This window comes from Zeus faber (genome assembly GCF_960531495.2).
Source record: "Zeus faber genome assembly, chromosome: 21".
In the NCBI taxonomy this organism is placed as follows: Eukaryota; Metazoa; Chordata; class Actinopteri; order Zeiformes; family Zeidae; genus Zeus; species Zeus faber.
The window spans coordinates 16,660,820-16,676,654 of record NC_137208.1 but is presented as its reverse complement, the minus strand read 5'-3'; the positions used below and the strand labels follow the sequence as shown (position 1 = coordinate 16,676,654).

The 15,835-nt window shown below is 48.0% G+C and overlaps 1 protein-coding gene across 1 annotated transcript in view; it reads left to right on the top strand.

Moving 5' to 3' along the window:
• Positions 1 to 8,600: 8,600 nt before the first annotated feature.
• Positions 8,601 to 15,835, top strand: part of sema3c (sema domain, immunoglobulin domain (Ig), short basic domain, secreted, (semaphorin) 3C) — a 36,444-nt gene continuing 29,209 nt past the window's right edge. Inside the window, exons 1-2 of the mRNA XM_080022024.1 lie at positions 8,601 to 8,733; positions 12,095 to 12,273. Of these exons, the coding sequence (XP_079878150.1) occupies positions 12,111 to 12,273 (163 nt within the window). The 5' untranslated portion in view covers positions 8,601 to 8,733; positions 12,095 to 12,110. The remainder of the gene's footprint in view (positions 8,734 to 12,094; positions 12,274 to 15,835) is intronic.

Genomic DNA, 15,835 nt, shown 5'->3' with positions numbered 1-15,835 from the left:
GACACAACAGAGGCTGAGGAGTTGGTGCAAAGGGTCATTACGGGTTCATTCCAAAAAAAAAAAACAGGCCGGGGTCAAAACCAGGAAATCATTCCGTACAGCCAGCAATTCCAAAAGGGGCAGGCGAAGGGTGAGTCCAGAATCCCGAAGGCCGGAACACGGTCAGGACCAGGCCAGCAAGGACGCTGGAAACCTGGACGGAAGATACTAGACAATCTGACACCGCGAGAGTGAACCGAAGCGGTAAATATAGACAGGCCTAGACCACCATGCTGCTGCTATGACGTCACAATGCGGACAGGGAAAGACCAAATCTGAAATGGCAGGAGACTTATAACAGGATAAGTGACAGAATAATACACGGCAACCCAAGTTGTGACCGAACCAAAGTTGTGACAGAACTAAAACCAAACAGGACAAAACAAGGAACGGAATAAACTAATAAGGAAACAGGGCAAAACCATGACAAATGGCTCCACAAGGAACAGAATAAGTTAATAAGGAAACAGGGCAAAACCATGACAAATGGCTTCACAGTCAATGGCAGCGGGATAAAGTAAGCCATTTCAAAGCCCATGTCCTCAAATAACTGGCATCGTTACCGCAATACAAAAGCCTCACAATCTACAAATCAAAAATAGAGCCGTTGTCCTTGTCCTTGTATTCATGAACAAGTCTTATGTCATCCACAGTTTCAGCAAACATAATGGAACTACAGCGATGCTATAAAAGGCCACCCAAGTCAAGTTGCATCACAAAATAGTATACCATGCCTGGTCTGGTCTGATTATTTTGTCACTCTGTATTTCTTTTGCAGAAAAAAAGAAGAAAAAAAAAGTAAATTTCTATCATTTAATTGCATCACTCCTTAATGCATTTTTTTTTGTTGATACCATAACATATAGGTACACTTCCTGTGTAATGCTGTGCACCAGGCCAGAGTAAAAAAAATAACTACTTCCCATGCAGGGTGCAAATCATGATGAGATTTGAAGCGCCTTGAGCCCCATAAAGAAGCAGAAATGTAAAAACGCGGCACAAGACTGTGCTAAGTCGACGCAACAAAAGATTAATTAATATAATTTAACATTCCTTTTTGCATAACCCTCGGTTTGGCTCTTTTGTCACAGTAAGCATGTTTCTTGCTCATTCAGCAACGTTGTGTCTTAAATTAACTGTTCCGTAGAACAATATTGTAGAAGCTGATGTTGGAGGGAAAAAAAATAATTCTAATGTGTGTCCCCTAATGACAGTGGAATTTGGCACTGCTTCCACGCCATTCCCAATTAAATGCACACGCTTTGCGATGACAGTCCTCATGAGACAAATGTCTTTTTTTTTTTGGCATAGAAAAGGCTTCCACTCGGTCAATGTGCCTATCGTCTGTGATTCTAATTTGGCTCTGCTCAATGCCTTTGCCGAATGGCTGGATGGATGTTCAAACACTTCTGTCCGTGTTCCTCTGCCTCGGCCATTATCACTTGCAGATAGAACAGATATAAAGTGACCGCAGCTGAAGAGTTTGAGGTTTTGCTTCGGTTGATGGTGTTTGAAGTTTCTTTATGCCCGCCTTTGTTAATATATGTCAATTAAGTGGTGTGCGCGGGTACGCTGATTTAGAACATGTGGGATTTTTTTTTTAAGGAAAATGACTTGCATGTGTGCGGACATTTGATGAATCCCAAGCATTTTTGAAAGAACAAATTCGCTACATTTCTAGAAGCATTTAAACCAACAAGGGCCCGAGAATCCCTGGTCACAGCAGGTTAATTTGTTGTAAATTATACCTACATATAGTATGAATCCTTGGTGACATGAGAGTTCCCCATTAGACTCCCGAAAGGTGAAGCGGCTGCAGGCTCACAATGGACGTCACTGAAGCTCTTAATGCGGCTCCACACTCCTGAGGGAGCCAACCAACCCCTGGTGGCATCCCTCTAAAACAGCCTGTGACGTCACTGTCAGTCCCTGATCCCTAATTGTATAATAAAGACACAAAGACACACGGGGTGTATTTCAAAACAGAATATTGTCATTTTGTTTCAACCTGTGCTGCCAGCATGCTCGGCACACAACACAGAGTATTTCTCAACCTCCAATGCCTCTTTTTAATCATCCTTTAATCATCAAGAACTGCAGCCGTAACTCTTGCCTGAGGATGTTCTGTGGGATAAACAAAGCACAGCTGTTTTGTCACACAGAACCACCACTAATCCCCATCTTCGGAGAACGATCCTACCGTGTTTTGGTCTATAAACAACTAATCATCATTACTACCTCAAGAGGGGGAGAATCACCAAGGGTGAGACAAATACATTTTAGAAAAAAACAAATAAACAAAGAAACAACAAATAAACGTAGAAACAAACGCGTACGTTGAAAAGTGCAAATATAGAAACATCAGACAACATGTATCCTGTGTATCCGAAGATAGCTATGGTGGTAAATGAGGGAGAAAAGGAGAGGGATGTAACTAGGAGGGTGTGTGTGTGTGTGTGTGTATGTGTGTGTGTGTGTGTGTGTGTGTGTGTGTGTGTGTGTGTGTGTGTGTGTGTGTGTGTGTGTGTGTGTGTGTGTGTGTGTGTGTGTGTGGGTGTGGGTGTGTGTGCGTGCATGCGTGCCTGCATGCGTGTGTGTCCAGCAGTGAGTGCAGAGGACTTGTCCCAATTAGTTCAGACGTTGGGACAAGTCGGTATAATCGGAATCATATTGTAGCACCTCCAAGCAGCCGAAAAAAGGTCCCGCAGCCACCCCTGAGTCCCGCAGCCCCTATAGACTGTCCATGACTGCAGGAAAGCCCTCTGCCCTGCAGCCACAGAAGACCCCCCCAGCCCCCAGAGAAGCCAGGAGCCCACAGCGCAACACCCACGCACGGCCACCAGGAGCATAAACCTGTCCCAGAGAGCGTGAGGAGACCCTGCACCCCCGAAACGCACACCCAACCCACCCCACGTACAGGCACAAGAAGCTGAACCTGAGCAGTGGACGTTGGCCCAGGTTCTTGCTTTTGGATATTACCAATTATTTTTTCGTGGTGAGATTATCTCTGTTTCTCCAATTGAGTATTATTATTTTCTTGGCAATTGTTAAGGCGATCAAAATGGGTTGCTAGCGTTTGGGCGGTGGGTCAGCTGAGGAGAGCTCACCGAGGAGATGGGGAGACTGGAATGCCGTGACCGAGAAGGGTTTTTAGGTTGTTGTCTTCTCGATGATGTTGGTCCAGAATGCTAGGATAGGTGGGCAGAGCCAGATGGCATGAAATGAGTCATCCCTGGTAGTATGGGAACAATGAGAACAGACGTCTTTATCCAGGAATCCGAATCCCATTTTGAACATTCTGCGTTGGGTGACACGCGCTCTGTGCAAAATCTTATATTGGATGGGTTTCATTTTGGAATTGCGGGTCACAGAAAACACGTTGTTGCAAATAATGTTTCCAGAAGTTGATATCTGTGGAAACAGCGAGGTCACTTTCCAATTCCATGGTTGTTAAAGTCAAAGTGCCATCTATTTTTAGTAAGAGTTTGCATATTCTGGAAAATTTACTTTTTAAATTAACCATAAGGGCAAGATGTTCAGTCATCTGAGGTGGTTCTAGGATGTCGTTTGTTTATTTGAATTTTACTTTAAGAAACTGTTGCAGTTGAAGGAATTGCAGGAAACTGTGACCACCGATATAATAACTTTGAATTAACGTTGGGAGAGATATAAGTGAATTGTCTTCAAAAATGTGTTCCAGATGAGTAATTCCTTGTCTTTTCCAAGACCCGAAGATTCTTGGTTTGTTTTAAACCAGAAAATCCGGGTTGTGCCAAATTGGAGTGAATTTGTTTGGAGATAGAGTGTAACCACTGAGTTTGTTGAATTTCCACCAGGCTGACAGAGTCGTTGCGATGAATGGGTTTTTAAAGCAATTATGTTTCTTTATTGATTCAGTAAGGAATGGGAGTCCAGATATTGATAGCTCAACATTCTGTTTGTTCAATGCCTCGCCATTCATGGCATAATTGTCTCTCTGGTTCTAACCATTTAATTATAAATTAAAGATGGTTGGTTGCACTGGGGTCATTGAAAATAAATAGTTTACTTTTGGGAGCTCATTTTCATTAGTGAGATGGGTATGTTGTTCCATTTGAGCAAAGGAGTAAAGTTAAGGGTAAACAAATCTGACAGATTGGTGGAGATATCAATACCAAGGTATCTAATGTTGCCTGTTGTGATGGTTAAGGGAAGTTTCTGGGTTTCTGGGTGAGTCTTCACTGAGACCGTGGACCGTAAGACCGTGGTTTTAGTGCAGTTTATTGAATAGTCGGAGATGGCTGAAAACACTTCCGATATGGATGATATTGGGTTCCGTAAATATAACAAAATGTTGTCTACATATTTACCTATTTTGTGAACAGAGTTACCTGTTTGTTTGCCAATATAGGCCACCACGAGGGGTTCAATAAAGATGGTGAATTCTAAAGGGGAGAGCGGACATCCTTGTCTTGTGCCATTTTGTAGAGGGAAACACGATTAGGTGTAACCATTGGTGATGACAGAATTAAATGGTGAGTTGTACAGAATCCTGATCCATTGAATGAGTAACTCTCCAAAGCCAACTTTGTTGAGGTTTGAAAAGAGATAGGTCCAATTAACTCTGTCAAATTAGTTTTCGGCATCTAAAGAAGCAATAACAGTATTTACGTTGTTCCTTTGAGATATGCTGATCAGACTGAATAAGTGTCCTTGATGAAGCCTGTTTGGTCTGTGTGAATTGTATATGAAAATGGATTTTTCATAACTAATTATCTTTTTATTCTGTTGGTCCAAGTTAATGATCTTGAATAACCTTCAAATCAAAATTAATTAGGCTTATGGGTCAATAACTGGAGGTGAGGGTTGGGTCCATATTGGGTTTGAGCAAAGCTGAAATGAGAGCAGTATTCATTTGTGGAGATATCGTGGAGGTTGACTTGATCTCTATAACCATTCGGATGAATAGTGGCGACATGTGGGGCCGGAAGTGTTTATATTATTCCCCTGGGAAGCCATGTGATTCAGGTGATTTATTGTTGGGCATAAAAATTTGACCTTTATTAAGTTCTTCTACAGTTATGAGGTGGATCTAATATGGTAGCCTGCTCTGTTGATCGTTTTGAGAGGTCGATATCATCGAGGAATGAGTTAATGTTTGATCAATTTCATCAATTCAAAAGAGAATATTGCAATATTTTGCTCAGTTATGACTACGGTATATGACTCAGAGTCGCAACATTCAATTTCCAATGCCTTGCTGTAATGCGGCCTCATCCTTTAATTATTTTATCGGTTTCCCCCCCCTGTGGCTCCCCCTCGACCATCTCCTCCCTCTTTCTTCTTTATATCATTCTTCTCCTTCCCAGCCTCCTTTCCGGCTGTAGTTGCCGTCCTTGTGTGTGAGCTCATGCACCGCCGATGTCCTCCAGATATGGAAATGTCCTCTCTCTGTCTCCGTCTCTCTCTCTCTCTCTCTCTCTCTCTCTCTCTCTGTCTGTCTCCGTCTTGCTCTCTCTCTCTCTCTCTCTCTCTCTCTCTCTTTCCATGTGACTGATGAGAGGCGACCTCAGCGGTGCCGCCACTACACGGGGGCACAGCGCACTCGCTGTGGAGCTACGAGGCAGCATGGGTTCCAGATGGCTACAGAAGCTGGGGGGGGGCGGGGATCGTGGCATGATTTCGTTTTTTTTTTTTCTCAAGCTGCTTGGACGTGGAGCATAACTCCAGCAGAATTCCTCACCTCTCCTTGAAGGGGGGAGGGCGCTAAACCTCTATATTACTCTCGACGGAGGGAGCAGCTGAAAGTGAAAGGGCGTCTTTGCAGTGCGGCGTCCGCCTCACCAGGTCTAGCTCTCCGTGCCGCCCGGTGCCAGCTTATTCACAATCCCCTCAATTCACGTTTCTATTCCCTCGTTTTTCTTGTCCACGCTCAGTCCAAACGGCTTTTAGAAGAGTCTATTACCAGTACTGTGTCAACGTGCCATGTCCATTGATGTGGTGCAGTGAAGGGTTGGGATCAAAAATCAACACAGCGGCTGAAGTGATCAGTTTGGCTCCTTTCTCGAAACGGGTTGTGGGACATTATGTCTCTGTAGATGCATTAACTAAATCCACAGATCTTAACATGGATTCCTCTCCTCCCATAGCCTTTTCATTGATATATAGGAAACAAGAATCCAGCTCATGGTTCCTGTTCCATTCAATGATGTACCCGTGCTAACTTTGTTTTTTTGCATGCCTTGTCAGCGGTGTACAGCGGTGATGACAGAGTTTAAGTCTGTAGCGGAGCGCACGGTCAGAGGAGAATCCCAGTGAGACTTCACCCGACCCCCAGTCGTCCCACTGCGCCTCTAACGCTGGTGTGACAAATGCACAACATGTGTATGTTTAACAAGGAGGAGGTTGTTTAAAGGTGTGTGTGTGTGTGTGTGTGTGTGTGTGTGTGTGTGTGTGTGTGTGTGTGTGTGGAAAGAGAGGGTGCATGACACCCCAGCCCACCCTGACACACACACACACACACACACACACACACACATAAACCACCTCCAGAGACATATACTCCTTCCACCTGCACCTCAACTTTACTACAGGTGTTGTGGGACCAGATTGCAAAAAATATTATAACTGAGTGTACGTGGTAAAAGTATAATTGGAAAAAAAAAAGCGTGTTATAAGTATATTTATATATATATATATATATATATTTATTTTCTTTTTGCATTTTTTGGTCCTTCTTATTTACTTTCCATACTAATTTCAAGTACAGCTTTAATAGTCGAGTCATTAATATGCTGTAAGTCTAGTGAAAGTTATCTTGGTCATCAAACCTAACTTTCTTTTTTAAGCCATCTTCACAATTTCTAAGGTACTAAGTCTTACTTTAGAAGCGTGTTCAATTTCACACAACATTAGTATGCAAATTGTGAACACATAAAAAGCATACAAAATATAATGAACCCACCTAAGTGTACTTTTTTTCCCCCGCCTGGGAACACCAGGCTGTCGAACTGAACAGACAAGTTGACTTCCACGTATACGGGTCGGAGACATCTCGTGTGGAAATTCACTGACGGGGATGAAGATCGAACAAACACAGGGACTTTAGAGAGCGGTGAGAAGTCTGAGCAGCCGGCCTGGGCCGCCTTGACGGTTTAATTGGGGGTGGAGGGGGTGGGAGGTGTAAATCAGCGCTCGTGTGTCAAGGAGAGGGGTAATTATTTCCCTCTGTCTGTGCTACCAGCAAACCCCTCCTTTCCCCCCGCTGGTTTACACCTCCTTTTTCTCTCTTTGTCTCTTCATCCAACGTCTCAAAACCCCCACGGAGCACTCGGTCTCCCTGAGCCCATAAAATCCAAAAAGCACCAGAGCTGCGTTCAGTTGTGGTGTGTTTAAAGGGAGACGCGGGTCTTACTGTAAAACCCGTCGTCCGATCAAACGGAGCGTTAATTCACTGCCGGGTGAAAGATGTGCGGCAACTCGGAAGAACGCGGCGGTCCACGCGTCGTCGTAATTATCCGCGGGTCGGGGGTTCTGTTTGAGAGACCCCCGCGGCAGAGGTTTGGCAGCGCTCCCCCTGCCCGGAGACGTACAGTCAAGTACAAAACGAGGCGCTGACATAAAACCCCACCGCGGTTCAAAGTCCAGCCGTTCGCCCGCACGGCAAATACTCCGTAGGGCTTTGAGGCTCCCGTGCTGAGCAAGCGTTCTGCACCGACCCCGCTCGTGGGAGGCGGGGACGTGCATTTAGTCAGAGATTTGGTCTGAATGTGATATATCTATTACACGTTGCGCGCTCCCAGTCGAAAACGGAGCCCACCCCGTGACCCGGAGCATGTGGACATCTCTTTAAAGGGTGACCACACGAACGGCACCCATGTCCTGGCCATCTTACCTCCCTATACTTGAGCAAAGTGTCTTATGAAATGATCAACAATAGAATGTGAGCACATCTGCAATTTAGGGAAAAAAATTGCCTGTAATAAAATATATATATATATATTTTTTTTTTCTTTAAGTAACTTGCTTCGGAAAATGAACTAATACCGTCCATTATATCATATATTCATATCTGAGCTTGGATTTTTTTTGTCATTGGATCTATAAGGTAGTCGATAAAAATGTTCAATCATTTTGTTGGCACCCGTAGAAAACAGCGTCAACCCTCAGCCGGTTTGCGCTGATATTCGACCGAGGTCAGCTGAAGTTTTGCACTCTCCCTCTCTCCCCCTCGTCTCTCCCTCTCCGTCTCCCTGCCGCTCTCATGTTACCATTCCTTCGCCGCTCCGCTCACTGGTGTCGGAGCGGAGCAAGTTCGGACGCCCCGTCTGCCGTCTCGTTAGCCGAGCCAGGGAAGGGGCGAGAGGGAGAGATAGAAAAGAGGGGAATCGTGGAAGGGAGGGGTGGGGGTAGGTGGAGGATGAGGAGGAGGACGGGGTGGGTCGGGGTGGGAAGGGGGGGGGGGGGACTCCGGGAGAAGACTGTAATTGGACACCAGCCCTCTCTTCCCTCTCTCTCTCTCTCTCTCTCTCTCTCTCTCCCTCTCCCTCGCCCTCTCTGTTTCTGTTTCACTCTCCCAGTCCAGCCCCTCCTGCAGTCGGTCAGATGGACTAGCAGCATTTAATTATTTTTTTTCACATATGCCGGAGTCACTCTCGGGCCGGTGTGGAGAGTGGGACTGAAGCGTTTCATCCGGGACCTGGGACGCCTCATAAGGTAAGTCCACTCCTGGGACTTCCCCTAGCGGAGCGGTCCGTCCGTGGACCAGGGGAGAAGAAGACCTAGGGGGGGAGAGAGAGAGAGAGAGAGAGAGAGAGAGAGAGAGGGATCGAGGAGGCTGGGTACTCCTCCGCCCGCCCCGATCCGTCTCCCTCTCTCCCTCGATGCAAAGGGTCAGTCCGTGGAAGCCGAGGGATGGAGGAGGCGGAGGACTTTGCCACCTTCTCCACCTCCTCGATCCCTCTCCCTCTCCGGCTGACAGGTGCGGGGGGTCTCCCTGTGCCGGTCCCCGGGTCCCGCTGGAATACCTCGCACCTCTCCCGAAACACCCTGCTGCTTCACCTGAGGGCGGTCTGCTCATCGGGCGGCGATGGTCCATTCACCTTGAATAGTGGGGTTATGGAATGTCTATTTTGAAACGTCGCCGTCATATAAGCCTGTTGCCATTCAGTGTCAACTTCCGGATTGGCACATCAGCTAAGAATGTTCAAATTATATCATGGCTGGGTAGCTGTTTTCAGTGAGACAAGCTCAAGGGAGTCGTCTGTTGGTCTGGACCGGCGAGTCGGTGAGTTCCAAAGTCGGCTCCCCGTCCTGCACACATCAGGCCCTGGGGAGCGGAATCCACTCGGCCGAAATGTCCTCGACCGAAGCGTTCTCCGCCCGGCCGCTTAGCGGTGTGTGTTGAGCAACATGCGGTTTGAACAGAACTGCTGAGCGCCGAGTGGCGGGGTCCCAAACGACGGAGGGGAAACAAGCATACAGTGAAAAAGAAAGAGAAAAACTCCAATCCCCAAATAGAAAGTGACTTCCAATCTTCACGGCGGCTCCAAAATGTCTCCGGCGGAAAAGAAGGAAGGTCTCTCATCAAGGTTGTATATTTTATATAGTGTTAAACATGCATCGCAGATTACAATCTTCCTCTTGATTATGCAACTTTAATCACACCAGACTTTGTCCATATGCATTAGGCACTAAGAGCGGAAAAACCAAAAAAAGCCAATCATCGCAGAAGCGGCTTGGCCTCTGAGGAAACACATCTTGGCAAATTGAAGCCATCCACTTTTCACTTTCATTCTCATGAATATTTGCTTATTTGAGCGGTGCCTCCGCAGCATCCAGATGGAAAATTCATTAGGCCGCCCGCCAAGGAACACGCACAATAAACTCAATTATCCCGACGCGCCCGCCACCATTTATTACGCCGCTCTCTGAAGTTGACCTCTTTTAAGGAGGCGTTTGATTGTCCTGCTTGTTTCTCTGATGCTCACGGGTCACCGCTGTTGTTCCGGTCGGACCAACAAGTGTAAACAGTAATATCATTATTTTTGATGGATGCAAAAAGCCGAACCCACAATGGCTTGATTTCAATGTTATTGTGCACCGCCGGGACCGTTCGAGCGACAGGGTCGTCCTAGATATTTGATTAAAAAAAAATCCCGGTATCGCAGCGCTGCCTTGCGCTGCCGAGACGTTCCCGACGCAGAGGAACCCTGCGTGTCCGATCCTGAGCCGGTGGGGCGTCAGGAAGCCTGCGCCGTGTCTCAGGACGACACCCTGGAGGAGCCGCGCTCCCTCCCACAATGACTTCAGCGGCTGCCGGGCTGATGTCTCAGGGCCCCCGGAGCGGAGAGCCTCTCTCTGCGAGGGGGATCATCCGAGGTCTTTCCACAACCGGGGGAGGGGGGGTGGACATGGATGAGGGTTGTAGGCAGGGATGGACCCAGGGAATCACGGAGGGAGGGAGTTTGGGCCGGAGGGAGGAGGGGTGTGTGCGTGATGTAGGGGGACTGTGGATTGAGGCTTGGACCTCATGCAGTCTTGTCTTGTCTTGTCTCTATCTCCTTCTGCAGCATTTTTTCCACGTATGACTCACCTCCCATTCGAAAGAGATGAATCTCCGCCTGTTACTATCTCATCCTTTACTGTTTTGATCCGCCGCACTGAACTACGAAGCTGAAAGTTTCATAGAAACCCACACAGCCGTCCTTCCCCTCTCTTCGACATCAATCTTTCATAGCTCATCCATAACCCATGAGGAACAGAAGTTGCTCGTGTCACGTGGACGTCGTCTTCCGCTTAGCTTGCCTCGCCGAAAAGAGGAAGCGGTTTTGTATCTGGCCTTGTGAAACACCGGTGGAGTCGCGGCCAAACTTGCGGAGCTCGGGTTGAGCGGGCCGCAGCCTGTCTCCCCCTCCAGCAGTGGCGGGTTCGCTGTGCAGGAGGCGGCGGCTCCCCCCCGGGCACTACCTGTCTCTATCAATTATTGAGCTGTGCTGTAATGGAACGAGGAAAGAGGGAGGGTGTGTGTGTTCGTGCTTGTGTGTGTGTGTGTGTGTGTGCATGTATTGGGGGATCTGGAGGGTTAGAGGGTATAGGGCGTGAGTGGAGTGCCTCACTGGCAGCTCTTTTGTGCAGATTTATCTCATCCATATTTAACAGGGACGCATCTGAAAGACACGGTAAGCGAGGGCAAAATAACCGGCTCTGGTATCTGTGGCGTGTAAATATCTCGTAGTTAGACTGTAGTGGTCATCATAATGATGATTTCGCTGTTAATATCGATGGTATGGTGTAATTCCATGGTGGTCAAATTCACGTCTTAACGGTTGGAAATTGCTTCAACCATTTCATCGAAATCTCCCACAGGGATCCTATCTTATTTTATGTAGTCCTCACAATTTTATGCAAAATGTGTAAAATACTGTTTTTCACTAAAAACATGTTTTTTTTGTCCATGGCCCCACTTTTAGGTCCCAAACATCTCTTGACAGCAGTACAATGTTATTGTTATTATTACTATTATTATCATTATTATTATTATTATTATTATTATTATTATTATTATTATTATTATTTTGTTGCTGGCTCCAAAATAATGGAGCCAGCACCAGTTTTACTTGTTACAATTCCCATTTAGGCCTATAAGCAACAGGCTGAGGCTAGATAAGATATTTTAAGCTGACAGCGCCTTACTGGTCAGAGTGCAGATCTTCCACATTGCATATTAGGAAAATATGCTAAAACAAAATTTGCTGTGAATTTGACGGCTCTCATCGCACCGAAGAGCATGGAGGGAGCTCCAAATGTATTCAATCGAAATTATCATATTATTTGGAACCTGTTTCAATAAAGCTTTAATTAAAAAAATATCAATCAAATCAATTAATATATCAGTCTTAGGAATGTCCCGTGACCCCATGTGTATATCAAGTGACCCCCATGTTGAGAACGCCTGCTGGACTGTAGAGGTCCATTCATTTCAAGCGTGTGGTTTCAAGGTGGAGGACCACTTGACTTAATCCACTTGATTCCCTTTGACCCACCACTCAACCCTCCTCTCACTTTCTCCCGGCAGGCGGCGGTGACGGTGCATGCGGTTCCAGAGGCGCGCGGACATGCGCCGCCAGGGGGGGTCGGCGGGGCCGCTGCCGCCGGGGCCCGACGCGGCGGCGTCACTCCTGGCCCTCGTTCTCCTCCTCCCCTGCGTCTCCGGCCTCGCTCACCCGCTGCCCAGGGTCCTCCTCACGTTCGAAGGTGAGAGCGGAGGAAAGAGAAGCGACAAACTTCCGTCCAATTTGAGCCCCGTCGGGTTCAGCTGTGGAGTGCTGATATAATTATTATTATTATTATTATTATTATTATTATCATTGTGGTTAAACGGAATGCTGGTGAAGCTGATAACAAAAGATTTACAGGGTTCTACGGTTTTCGAGCACAACTGGAATTTCTAGAATTTCTAGGCTTTGGGGCCGCCCGTTGGTAGTAAACGCCTGAATTTTTCAATCTGAACCTACGGCTGATTCTATTTGAACATTTTGAACAATTTGAACAAGGTCTTTGACTCCCGAAAATGGAAAAAAATAAGTCACAAAAATACCAGAGTTTTCCTTCAACTCTTGGTCGGCGTCTGGTCGATAATGAAAGAAAGAGCCTTGCGCACGTCTCCTCTCCTTTCTGTCCTCATTCCTTGCTCCGGGCTCTGGTCTCTGGGAGACAGATCCTTGCCGTCCACTCTCCTGCTTTGCCTCTGCGGTTTCGGCGCTGCACACCGGGACGACCGGTGCCTGGGCCCCGGATGTCATGAATTTTTGACGTTCCGCCCCGGACGGGGGAATGTGGTCGCAGGCCTATGTGTGGCCGCCATGTGTGTTGTGCACGCGCATGTGGCCGGGCTCAGGTGCTCGGGCCGTCTTTCCCTCCGCGGTGGCCTTTGAGCGGAGGCAGGGTGCGATGCGGGGGGCTGACGGAGATGTTGGACCAGCACCACCTCTCGCTCGGATCGGGCCGGCCGAGTCACGTATCACGTTCTTAGTTTATAAACCTCTTAATCACGCTGGAAGGGCGCCCGTTCTGCTCCTTTCCCGGTCGGTGAAAGCCGCCGGTTTCCCGTGTCCGTAACCTTGTCTTTGTGCTCCGCCCCTTCCGTCTGGGGAAGTCTTTATCTCTGTTTTTTTCCTCCTTTAAAATTCGAAAATGGTGTCGCCGCTTCCTTTCGGTGTTTTCATCACCCCCCCTCCCCGCCCGCGTTTTCCAGGCGGCCGATTTCAAAGGTCGGAGGTCAAAGGTGGCCATGCTGAAAATGAGTCATCCCCCATAAAGAGGCGAGGGGATGCGTCCCAGAGAGCGCCAAGCTGGCACCAGCCGTGATAAAATTCCGTTTAGAACCGTTCAACATGTATTCCTCATGCAGTTTGAATCAATCTTCACGTCGTTCCGATGTCGGCCATTATCGATCCCCTCTGATTGTAATAACGTTTCCCGTGTTACAACGTTAAAGGCCGTGACATTTTCGCGGCGCAAGTATCAAAAATCATTTCCAGGCCTGTGTTAGCCAGAAGTTAATGGTTGCCGGGGCAACATGAGGTCGCACTCTCAATCCAAAACTAATTTCATTTGACACACAACCCTTATCGCAGTCGTGTTTGGCTGCTCGGGGCGTTCGTACTGTACGTAAACCCACAAAATGTGCTCCTGTTTAAATTCTTAGTAACCGAAGACGGCCCCCGCTGCTGAAACTCAGGCCTCGGCGAAACCCGCGCACCCCGTCAACGTCTGTCGCCGTCTCGACAGAAATGCGGGCGTACGCTAGTGTTGTTCTTTTCCTGGCCTTTCCCGGGATAGAAAAGAGAGAAGCGGGATGTTTGGACAGCCGAGCGTTTGCCCCGAAACGCCGGGATTCCCAGGTGCGGACGGACGCTCCGGGTGTTGTTTTGACGTTCCCCCGGATCGTTTTTTTTCGGGGACGCGGTGAGGACCGTCTCGCCTCTGCCTCGCGTCGGGCGGGCGCGGCCGGGCCCCCCTGGGGGTTCCGTCCAAGCCCTCCCGAGCCGCGACCAGAAAGAGGCACCTGTCGGTCGGTCGAGGGGGGGTTCCCCTATACACCTCTTTTTAAACGACTTCGGCCCGGAAGCGGCCGGACCGAGGGAAGAAAAAGAAACAAATAAACGTCCGGCAGAGGAAGTCGGGGTCCTACATGGCTGCGGGCGCTGGAACACCTTCCGCCTCTCTCTGTGAAATCCTATCTGGAGGTAACGTGGGTTCACCGTGCGCCGCCCTGAGAAGTTGCTGTCTCTGACATTCCTCTCTCTCTCTCGCTCTCTCTCTCTCTCTCTCTCTCTCTCTCTTTCTCTCCCTCCGATCACTCTCCCACTCTCTCTCTCCCTCTCTCTCTCTCTCTCTCTCTCTCTCTCTCTCTCTCTCTCCCTCCGATCACTCTCCCACTCTCTCTCTCCCTCTCTCTCTCTCTCTCTCTCTCTCTCTCTCTCTCCCTCCGATCACTCTCCCGCTCTCTCTCTCTCCCTCTCTCTCTCTCTCTCTCTCTCTCCCTCCGATCACTCTCTCGCTCTCTCTCTCTCTCTCTCTCTCCCGCTCTCTCGCCCGCTCTCTCTCTCTCTCTCTCTCTCTCTCTCTCTCTCTCTCTCTCTCTCTCCCTCCGATCACTCTCCCGCTCTCTCTCTCTCCCTCTCTCTCTCTCTCTCTCTCTCTCTCTCCCTCCGATCACTCTCCCGCTCTCTCTCTCTCTCTCTCTCTCTCTCTCTCTCTCTCCCTCCGATCACTCTCCCGCTCTCTCTCTCTCTCTCTCTCTCCCGCTCTCTCGCCCGCTCTCTCTCTCTCTCTCTCTCTCTCTCTCTCTCTCTCTCTCTCTCTCTCTCTCTCCGCTCTCTCGCCCGCTCTCTCTCTCTCTCTCTCTCTCTCTCTCTCTCTCTCTCTCTCTCTCTCCTCCGATCACTCTCCCTGGCAGGCAGGCAGGCGGGCGTCGCACGACAGCTAAAGAAAACCGCATAATAAACAGCCAGACTCTGCCGAATCCAAAATAATAAGCGTTCAAACAATTGTTGTTTTTCCGCAGCCCCGTTGAGAAAAATAAATCCCGTCACCCTGCTCTGGGGAGTCCTCGCGTAATTGAAAACACAGACGCAGTTTGCCTTCAATCTCTGCTCCTCCTCGCGTTCGATCCGCCGCATATCGGAATTCAATGATCGCAAGGTTTGCCTGGAGCTGAAACTCTGTTGCAAATAACATCAGTTCAGGCTGAGTTATTGTGCAGCTCAAATTGAGTAGTATTATATTTGATCGAGTACATCTGACGTTGCCGGGACAGTATGTGATCTATTCTTTGTCGAGGATATGTTTGGAGATGTGTATTTTGGTCGCCACTCTCTGCCCCGTCTCTCCTATTTATGTGAATACAAAGGCTTTTTTTCTTACTTTAAAGTGGTAATCCGTGAGATTATTATTATTATTTTTTTTAATCCTATATTTGATACTTATTTTGTAGCTTTTCAAGATGTAACTAATTCAGTGTATTTGTGTTTTGCATGTGCTCCTCTATATGTTTTTTTTGTTTTTTTCCATTGTTGGTAGTCCGCCTTTCCGTGCAACAATGCATATAACCGTCGTAATTCATGGGCATTGGGGTGAGACTGACAGGTCTGGCATGGGAGGGGCGTTCGCAGCGAGCGACTAAAATATTACTTATTGTACCGTTTATATACTGGTAAGTTATGTCTCCACTGGAGTTATGAGTGAAAATGATCAAAAGTGTGTCCCTCCATCAGCTGCTCATACGCAAATAGACAACCTCCAACATGCAGGA